This window comes from Brassica oleracea, chromosome C3 (assembly GCF_000695525.1).
Source record: "Brassica oleracea var. oleracea cultivar TO1000 chromosome C3, BOL, whole genome shotgun sequence".
In the NCBI taxonomy this organism is placed as follows: domain Eukaryota; kingdom Viridiplantae; phylum Streptophyta; class Magnoliopsida; order Brassicales; family Brassicaceae; genus Brassica; species Brassica oleracea.
Genome location: NC_027750.1, coordinates 8,075,594 through 8,086,223, shown reverse-complemented (window position 1 = coordinate 8,086,223; position 10,630 = coordinate 8,075,594). Strand labels below are relative to the sequence as shown.

Below are 10,630 nucleotides of genomic sequence, written 5' to 3'. Positions count from 1 at the left end.
ATAGGCTAAAACAACTATAGGAATCGTGTTTTTTTACCAATCAGAAACTTAATAATTAACACATTTAAGGGGTAAAATCGTCAATAAACGAAACCATCGAGAAATCGACAGAGAATGGCATTTCTGTAAAATTCTGAACTCAGAGGGATAAAAAACTGTCCAATGAGTAGTGGAAAGACCTTCGTCTATCCAATCAATCAGTTTTACTTTTTTTTATTTTACAGTTTAAATATCTCAGACTATTTAATTAGTTAAGATTTAAAAAATATCAAGAAAGACAGAGAGAGAGAAAAGTTTGTTGGGAAGGAGTCTTCTCTCTTCCTCTAAAGAAAGAAAGAGAGAGACGGCGACTCAAATCTATCCTTCTTCACATTCACGCTTTTACAGGAGGATCTAGACTCCGAGATCAGATCTCCAACGAGTTGAATAACAGCAGTGATTACTTCAGAAGCTCGATCTTACCTCTTTTGTGTGTTTGTGTGCTTGTCCACACGAAAACGTGACGTAGACGGAGGAGGAAGAAGAAGATGGAAGCTAACGGGACGGAGATGAATCAGGAGAGAGAGTATATAAGGAGGCACCATAAGCATGCGCTTCTGGAGAATCAGTGCAGCTCTACGCTGGTTAAACACATCCAAGCTCCTGTTCATATAGTAAACCTTCGTCTTCTTCTTCTCTCTTGCTTCTACATGCACTCTGTTTTTTTTTTCCCTCTATGATTACGTCGTTAATGTATATATGTTGACTCATAAGTTCTTTTTTTTATTTTTTTGTCAAATCCCATATAGATATGTGAATCTCTCATCTAGTTCTACTGATTGTTTAGTTATAGAAGTTTTTTTTTCTTTTTAGATAAAGATTGGTTATAGAAATTCTTATTGACATGTCTTGTATATGGTCGGATCCGGTTTCATTAGTTAGCCGGGATCTTGTTCATTTCTTATATACTTCCTCCTTTTATGTATGTTTTAGAATTTTTTTTTTGTTTCAAAACTATATATTTTGTATTTTTCGATGCATTTTATTATCAATAATGATCAATTGTAAATTTCAAAAACATTAATTAAATTTCTTGATTTCTTATTGTCTTGGAACTATAGAAAACAAATAATCGCAAAAACCTATGTATTTATAACTAACGTTTAATATGTTTTTATTAATATGTCTGAAAATTCTAAAACATGTATTGTTTTGAAACAAGAGAGTATATTTTTGTGTGTTTTATAACTCCAATAGTATTCTAAGATTTGAAATCTTCTCCAATAACAAGATCTTTCTAACTAATTTTCTAAATAACATTAAATCTTTGTGTCGTTTAACTTATTGCATTTATCATCTGTTTCTTGCATTATATTCTTCATTTAGTGCTAGATTGGGGCGAATAGATTTGACTAGATGATCTACAAACTGGTTATGATGAAGGTTTTCTAAATCTCTTGTGGTAAATGTAACTGAAGTAGAGGGAAAGAGATGATTTAGAAATTTTTAGATTTTATAATAAAAAAGGAAAATCTTTTGTATGCATTAGGTTTTGATCATCTGTTTGGTTATATTAGGTATGGTCCCTTGTGAGAAGATTCGATCAGCCACAGAAGTACAAACCATTTATCAGTAAATGTGTGGTGAAAGGAAACATGGAGATTGGTACTGTAAGAGAAGTTGATGTAAAGTCAGGATTACCAGCTACTAGAAGCACTGAGAGATTGGAGTTGCTTGATGAGAACGAGCATATTCTCAGCATGAGGATCGTTGGTGGAGATCACAGACTCAAGGTAAACGCACCAACCTTTATTTCTTTCTTTTTTTAAATCAATGTTTCATTTGTATTAAAACCCCATTTTTTCTAATTCATGTTGCTCTGTTTATTAAATGTGATTAGAACTATTCATCAGTTATCTCTCTTCACCCTGAGACCATTGAAGGAGGAAGAATAGGGACGCTTGTGATCGAGTCCTTTGTGGTAGATGTACCAGAAGGGAACACAAACGATGAGACTTGTTACTTTGTGGAGGCTTTGATCAAATGCAATCTTAAATCTTTAGCTGATATCTCCCAACGCCTTGCGGTTCAAGACACAACAGCTTCCACATGAACAGAGTCTAAGAGAAGAGAGAGAGATTGAAGAAACTTAATGAAATGTGGAGTCAAGAGAGAAAGATTCGGTGCGGTGGATGAAGCTTTCAAAGGGAAAAAGAGAGTGTCTCTTTGAGGATGGACAAGGCAAATAATAATCGCCATTTTACCGTTTACATAATAATAAGTTTCTTTATTTAACACTTTTTTTTGTTTGTCAATTTGATGAATATTTTTGGTTTCTTTCTTCTCTGAAGATCCAAAATATGATTTTGGAGATTTGGCTTTTGCCACCACTTGCAGGAATCTTTACAATTTGCAGAGAGACATGTTAAAAGATGTGATCATGGGGTTCCACTCTTCTTCCCTTTTTTTTGTAACACTTAAAAGTTGGTTGCACCCATAATGGCCACAGTTCCTTCTTAATTTTATTTTTTCTACCTTTTTTTTTTGTTTTATGATTACTAACTTTATTGAACCAATAGCATCTATGGGATGTGAAAATCTCCATTAACACTTAAAAGTTGGTTGCACCCATAATGGCCACAGTTCCTTCTTAATATTATTTTTTCTACCTTTTTTTTGTTGTATGATTACTAACTTTATTGAACCAATAGCATCTATGGGATGTGAAAATCTCCATTAAGGAAAAAGATCGATAGTTTTTAGATTTTGTCTTGACTTGTGATTGTGGAAACATATATTAGCTCCATTACCTGTAAAAGGTACTTCTTTGTTTAGTATTTTTTTAAAATTGGTTAAGTGTACTCTGAGTTTATTATACGTTTGTCCGTTTGGAATGGTGAAACTTAAATATTCAAATAGCTCACATGGACAGGTATAATAGCTCCATTAAACAATGTTTCCATTTTACTAAAAAATGTGTATAAGTTTTTTTCCTTTCTAAATTTCATTAGCCAGTTTCACTTGAAAACATTTAGAGGACTTGCAATAAGATTTTTGTCTTCAAAAAATCACAAGAGAGGATAATAACTACAATACAATTTCATTCCTTTCAATGTTCTTTTACATTTCTTTCATAAGATGGAGAAAAATGTTCCAGGTCTAAGTGAACCTAATGAGACCTGGAACTTAATTAATTTATACTAAATTAATTTTTTTTTTAACTCAATTAATTTATAACATGAGATCAATAACTTTACCTGCTATTTTTTTTTTTGTTGCACATGTTTTGTTTTTTTGTTTTGTATTTAGCTTACTATGTACAAAAGCTTTGAACCACCCCTTTTCGCCCAAAAGAAAGGGTGTGTTTTTGAATAGTGTAACTTCTTTGCTTCTTGGCTTGGAAGGAGAATAAGATTTATGTCCTCTGCGGTTAGCGTTTCATACTCTAGAAGTGCGTTTGCTAACGTGTGTAGCTGCTTCTCATGCTGGACGAAACACACAAATAAGAACAGACTTTATTAATACAGTTCCGGTAAGAGTAAAAGAATGTGACTAGCGCAAAACCTTGCACAAACAAACCCGTTTCAACAGAGATTTCACTCGCTCTTATGCCTCTCGAAGAAGTTTCACAACCTAACCACAAGTGACAACACCACCACAGATGAATGATCAGACACTTGGACGAGCAAAGTGGGATTTGAACAAGCACAAACTAGAAGAAAATGAATAAAGAAAGAGAGAGAGTGATGTAGCGGAAGCTTCTAGGGATAAAACTAGATCCGTTGATTCTAAGAATATCCGGAAACTAGGGTTTGTGAATACTCTTCACAGTGCTTAATCAAAAGCTCTTTAGGGTTTGAAAATACTCGTGGTTTATAGAAACCTTTTTTAGGAAAACTCATTTTATTAATCAAATCATAATCTCCATACAACCTTAAGCTCAGACGGCTATATATAAGAAATCATAAAAACCCTAAAACATTAAAGATAATTATCCAAACAATAAATAAAACACTAAATAATTAAGATATTTATTCTAAATATTCTCTATATCAGAGAGTCTCCTACCTCTGCATCGATGTTTGATTGCATTTCAGAACTTGGTCTTTCTTTTATATGAACCTATTGCCTCACTCATCCCACAACTTGATACTTTCTACATCAAACCAAAACCATTACTATTACAACAACTAGAGGTAGGACCTGTCCTGGGCAAAGCCGGATGAAAAAAATTACATAGACATAGGTTCCCAAATTTATTTTAAAAACAAACCCCCAAAATTCATTAAAAAAAAAAGATATATTAAAATTTTAACTAAGTGCCCCTAAAATCTCAGGCCGGAGGTGATATGGTTCGTGTCATATGAAGGTTATAGCATGAGATTTACCATTATATTGAGCAAGTTCTATGGCCTGAGACACATCGCTACTTGCTTCAGTGGTGATATGGTCCAGGCCGAATATGAGTTTTTCAGCGACTCTTCTTCTCATACATACATCAACACTAGCTAATAACTGTTTCTTGCTCACTAATGTTTCATCGGTTGAAGGTAACTGCGTACCCATTCCCAACGCAGATATACGTGGCATTATAGTTGCTTTGTGGATCAATCGCCTAAAATATTTAACCTGGGTCAGTTAACTGCAGCAAGTCAAAGTATTGGTAGCTTAAAAAGAGTTTTATGATTAAATGGAGTGTGACTTAAAAGCGCACACACAAATGATATTTAACTATTTGATGCCTATCCCATTCAACAAGAGATGACAATAGATAATGCTATATGAAAACTTACTTTAGCCAGCAATGTCTTTCCAGTACCAGGTGCCCCTGTAAGAAGAATTCCCTGGAAGCAAACATTTTAGGAAATGTATCAATATGTGAACTTACTTTAACCTTAAGTAGATTAATAGGACAGAACCAAGTAACATGCAAGCGAGAAGATATAATTACCAAATATAAGAGATTACACCCTTGGCAACTTTCCTCCAAGACGGGTAAACTTTAATGGGTCTTTTTAGATATTCTACCACTTCTTCAAGCTCTTGTTTTGCACCATCACAACCCTTTACATCCTTAAATGTTTTGACATTCTGCAGCAAGCAAATTTATTAGGATAAGGTAACAATGAAGCCGCTATTCGAAATTTATTCCGTTCAAATGCAACATAAAATGTTCACTGGGTAAACTAACATGATGATCGATGACAGAGCTTCCCATTCGATGACCTTCTCAATAGCTCTCCTTACAGCCGCCATAACCCAATAAGCAACACCACAATCAGAAACTTCTTCTTGAAGAGTGGAACAAGACATTGGAGTTGATTGTTACTTTGGGTTTTAGGGTTTTTGAATATCCCTTCGTTTACCTTCTCAGAGAGTTTAGTAAATAAATATAACCTTTATCCAGATTCTCAATGTTAAGCACAGTTGATAAATTTAGTGAGTGAGAGACAAAGGTTAAGTGCAACTATCACATTTCTAAGAAGACAAAATGATGGATAAAACCAAATGGTTAATATGATAATGATCATTCGGACACTGAGTAATGTGTGTTCCATAAACTCAACAACAACAAAACAAAAAGAAAACAGAGGAATGTGTAAGAGAGAGGGATTAAAACAACTTCAGTCTTCGACTTTTAAAACGTTTTCTTCTTTCTAATGCATTGGACCAGAAGGACCACCACCATAATGGTGTGGCGGCATATGACCACCCGGACCTTGATGCATCGACGGTGCTGCCATGTAGGGATCGTGGCCTTGCCCTCCTGATTGACCCCATCCCCCTTGTGGCTGCTGCTGGTAATGGCTCGCACCTGCTGCATGGTATTGCTGTGAATTACCCGGGTATGGATTATGGCTGGGCTGTGGAGCCATCGCAACAGCCGCGTCAGGCATTGTGTAGTCTCTGCTTCTATCATTGTTCACCTGAAAAATACAAAATAACCCAAAACATTCGCAGTTGGAACTTTATATAGAGGGGGGGATATTTGCTAACTAACTAAACTATACTTACCTTTATGCTGAGGTCAGTGTGGCGCGAGTAAGTGATGTGTAGCTTACAAAACCCACCCTCATAAATACAGTGTCCTTCCAATGCTCCCTTCGCCACCACAGCCGTTTGCACATCTGATTATTTAAAAAAAACGCCAATATCATTTGAGAATTTGCTTACAGATCATAATGACAATGGAAAACAGAGCATCTTTTATATAATAAGATGTATTTTTTCACCTGGGTATTGAATCAATGCCTGTACCCCACCATTCTTGTCAAACATTGCAATCTTTTGAACAGCTCCAAATGCCGCAAAAACCTACTCGTTCATATAGAAAATTAATATTTTCACAAGGAAAGATTCAATGAGGTTTCAATGGTCAAGCGAGTATTACCGTGTGTAAAACATCCAAGGTTACAGCATACTGCATGTTCTCGATGGATGCAAGAAGAACATTACTTTCAGGCTCCATCTTCCTGCCGTCTACACCAACAATCACCTATCACCAGCAAGTGGTTTAGGTAAGTAGCAATCAGAATTTTTAATAATAAATGCATTTTTCGAGTAAGAGAGACTGTTTCCCAAATTGCTTACCTGACCAGTACTATCAATGGCTGATGGAGCCACAGGAAGATAAGGGTTAGTATAGTCCCTGCAAAATCAGAGAGGAAATGATTAATTTATTATGATCATAGAATCAACGGCAGTCACCAAGTAAAACCAAAACATGTTTCAACATACACATACCTGCTCCGATGACTCTGGAATTTGACAGTCAAATCTGTATGAGCTGAGTACGTGATTTTAAGAGAGCATTGGCTGACTTCCTCTGGGAGTAGATAACTAATGCCGAGAATGAGATGAAAGTAATAAGTTAAGACTCTCATATAACAAGTAGCAGACCAAAAAGTGTCTAAGAACTAATAAAACTGTCACCTAGGAATGCTTCTGCCATCGAGGGAAGTTCTTGCAGAGGTTGCAGTTTCTGCGTCAGAAAATTGAACAAGTGCCTAAGAGAAATTAAGACAATAAACAATATTAGTACCATAACTCGAAAAACAAAGCAAGTGAAGGCTAGGTGTATTATACCTGATATCCAGCTGTCTTCTCGAAAGTAGTAATCTTGTGGACAAACCCAAAGGCTGAGAATACCTGCATTGCAAAACCAGCAATTAGAACAACAGAAGCCAAAAAAACAAACAAAAGGGTAGACTTTAAAGACCACACTGCAGCATTTGTATTTATTTTGTACTTCAGAAACACTACAAGAAAAATCTGGTTCGCACTTGTACACATTAAATTCGCACAGCATCACAACAGTTAGGATAGCAGATTAAACTAACATGATATGGTGTGGTAAGTCTGAGGTTGTATACACTATCTGGAAGGCAAATGATATGTGCCTTCCAACATACCAAACAATCATACTAGGAAAAAAAAAGAAATTTCTCAATAGGTTAGCAGAGATTGATGAACCTCTGGATAAAATCCATCACATAAACTTGTAACAGTTCTATATCGCAAAAAAAAAGGGCAGATAGATCTTGCACCATATCATATCAAAGTATCTACACCTATGTAAGATCCTATTGGAGTATTTGATAAAAAGGGAAGTGTGAGGGGGAAAGAGTAGGGAAGAGAGAGAGAGAGTCAGTGTTAGGGAAAGGAGAAAGGAAACAAACACACATGTGCTCTTTCTCCTAATGCATTAAGCTGCCACTGAAGATATTGCCTTGACATGGCCCTGCCGATCCATTTACATTCACGTCAAAAACAAACTTTCCAAAACCTAAAACCTAGTTTTATCAGAATGTCTTCAAGAACAATCTAAAATTTTTCCAAGGAAAAACAAAAGGAAAGGTGATTGGTTGATCCACTAACCAGATGCAAGACATCAATGCTGACCATGCGAGCATCCTCCCCTTCGACTGTCACAAGAAGCACATTCCCCACAACATCCGCCGCCGTTTTGTTGTTCACAATCTCCTGCCTGTTGGAGTACTGTAGGTAGACAGTTTTCCCTCGAACCTGAGCAGGCTCCGACGAAGACGCGTAGAACGAAATCATCTGTATCGCTTGGTTCAAATCTTCCTGTAAAATAAAGAAAGAAACAAACTTTCAATGAAAAAAACAAACTCAACTCAATAATAACGTCTCCCTCTTCAATCTTCACTTACAAACTCAATGAAAGCTTGATTTTTATTAGCTCCAACGTTGCACTTCGTATTCACAACGGTGCCAAAGGGCTTCCCGAGCTCGATCAGCTCTTCTTCAGTGCATTCCCAAGGCAAGTTCCTCAGATGAAGAACCTTCGAAGGAGTCTGCGTGTACCGGAACTGTTGCTGGCTTGAAACGGAAGACATCGGCGATCTGAAGAAAAATCAGAATATCGTTAGATCTCAATATCGAGACGATTACGTTTAGATGATACAAAACAAAATAACTACGTGATGGTATGGATGATATAGAAGGAGAAAGAGTGTTACCTCCTCTTCACTGATTGGGAACTTGCAGAGAAATTAGGGTTTCGCGTTTTGGGAAGAAGATGATTGATTGTATCAAAGAGATTGGGGTTAGGAGGAAGGGCAGTTTCGTTAAACGTCGTCGTTTTGAAAGTCATCGTTAATGGGTTGATAATAAAGATGGGCTTTGCTCTTTCACTGGCCTGTTATCATTACGTCTAGTTTTTTTTTCGAATAAGCAAAGCCCATATATTTTTCTCGAGAAACCGAAAACTTGCCACTAGTACAAACACACACTTAAAAGGGTGGTGTATTGGACTAGGAGTTTTAAAAGACTTTAGTGTTTTATTTTAGTGGGATTCAAGTGACTTTTGAATTTATTAGGGTGGTTTTGATGAAAACTTAAAAACTACAAATAAGAATTTACTAGGGTCTTGCGCGGAATGAACATTATATATAAAAATTATTTTATGTATTATATGTTTTTATATATTATGAAATAATAAATATATATTGAATAATTAAAAAAAATAGTAACTATTGCATATATAATTAAATTGGTGCGAGCATATAAATTTATCAATCTAAACAATAATTATTTTATTTGATAGGATATATAATTAAATTTAAATGATATTAACATATATATAGTATATTTTTAATATTAATTTCTATTAAACGATGTTTTCTACTCGTATGGTTATTTTATCATTTGTATCTTTTATAGCAAAAAACTTTAAATTATTGATGACAAATTTTCATTGTGCGATTAATAATTTTAGTAATTTGTAATTTTTAAAAAAAAATTAAGCTGTCAATGTTTTTTCAAGGCTTTTATCAAAAAAGTTTGTCCAAATTAAATTTTGAAATTAAAATATTTATGTATTTTTATGGTATATAGTTTAATTTAAAACGATATATATATATCTTTTAATCTTAATAATTATTAAATGAAACTTTCTACTTATATGATTTTGTAATCATTTGTATCTTGTCATAACAAAATCATTAATTGTCATATATACTTTAGCCACATTAGGAAATTCTGTAACTTTTATTTAAGGAAATAAAAATAAAACTAATAATGAATTTATGGTTAGTTTAATAAAAAATTTATTATATATCTTGATGGACTAATATATATCTCTAAGAATTCTAAGAATCATTCTAGTGACGACACATTGCTTAAAAAAAAATGTGGTAATACTTCTCAATTAATATATAAGGGATAGATGAGTTGTTAAAGATATCTCTTATAAATTTCAGAATTGTTTAGGTCATTTGAGTATATAGTTCTCGCCAATATAGTTTTTACTTACGGATCTATCTACCTATCACTCATAATGTATATGCGTAAAGAACTTAAACATCTGGCCATTAGTGTATATTAGAATGTATTTACCGACATTGAAATACAATTGATACTTGGAAGTTGGATCAAACTTCAAATTTGTTCAAATAACACATATAGGGATGTTATTTCACATGATCTATTTTAAACTAAAAATGAAAGCAAAGTCTCCTAAAATCCTTATCACATTTTTTTTTAACTATTATTTACAGTTGAATTATAACAGTGGATTTGATCTAGTTTTTTTACAAATAGTTAACTGAATAACAGAGGATTACAAGTGATTTTCAATAAATTTACAGAAATCTCATATTGAATAACACTTGATTTAGAAAGAGTTTTTAAAATTATTGGTTAGATAACTGTAGATTTAACAAAATTATAAACTCTCGTAAAATTCTTGTTTCAATACCCCCTTTTAGAAACAATGAATTGCGACAAAAATATTTCAAAACACAGAAATATATACGTAAAGGAGATAAATACTATCAAATATTAATAAAATAACTTTTTATCCCAAAAATAAAACGGAAGAAAGAATTTGTCAACATAATATTCATTAAAGAGTAAAATGACAACTATATCCCTAGCCAGAGCCGGTTTTGGAGGGAAGCCAATGAAACTTGTGCTTTCCGCCGCCAAATATTATCATTCTAAACGGCCACATTTGAACAGAAAGTTCTTAGTAACCCAGCGGTTCGCTGAATGCTGTAAGTGTTTGAGGTTGCAGGTTCGAGGGACTTCATCCACATTTTTTAAATTGGCTTCTAGCCACATAATAACTAGGACCGGCTCTGTCCCTAGCTATAACAAAACGATTACATATATATATATATTATAC

The 10,630-nt window shown here is 34.2% G+C and overlaps 2 protein-coding genes across 3 annotated transcripts; one reads left to right on the top strand and one right to left on the bottom strand.

Annotated features, from left to right (window-relative positions):
* The first annotated feature begins 275 nt into the window (after nt 1–275).
* LOC106328887 (abscisic acid receptor PYL8) lies at nt 276–2,504 on the top strand. Its single transcript, XM_013767426.1, has 3 exons — nt 276–653; nt 1,557–1,772; nt 1,880–2,504. The coding sequence occupies exons 1-3, from the start codon at nt 528–530 to the stop codon at nt 2,090–2,092; spliced, it is 555 nt and encodes a 184-aa protein (XP_013622880.1). The 5' UTR covers nt 276–527; the 3' UTR covers nt 2,093–2,504.
* Nucleotides 2,505–5,474: 2,970 nt separating this feature from the next.
* On the bottom strand, nt 5,475–8,564 carry LOC106328568 (polypyrimidine tract-binding protein homolog 2). 2 transcript variants are annotated; one of them, XM_013767041.1, is made up of 11 exons: nt 8,463–8,564; nt 8,154–8,346; nt 7,858–8,067; nt 7,066–7,128; nt 6,913–6,986; nt 6,724–6,819; nt 6,571–6,628; nt 6,371–6,475; nt 6,213–6,294; nt 5,995–6,107; nt 5,475–5,906 (listed from the first exon to the last, which is right to left on the bottom strand). In XM_013767041.1, exons 2-11 carry the CDS (start codon nt 8,337–8,339, stop codon nt 5,637–5,639), a joined length of 1,257 nt encoding a protein of 418 aa, XP_013622495.1. In that variant the 5' UTR covers nt 8,340–8,346; nt 8,463–8,564; the 3' UTR covers nt 5,475–5,636. The 2 variants fall into 2 exon arrangements, with proteins under 2 accessions (XP_013622495.1, XP_013622496.1); XM_013767042.1 differs by lacking the exon at nt 8,463–8,564 and adding an exon at nt 7,663–7,720.
* Nucleotides 8,565–10,630: the final 2,066 nt, after the last annotated feature.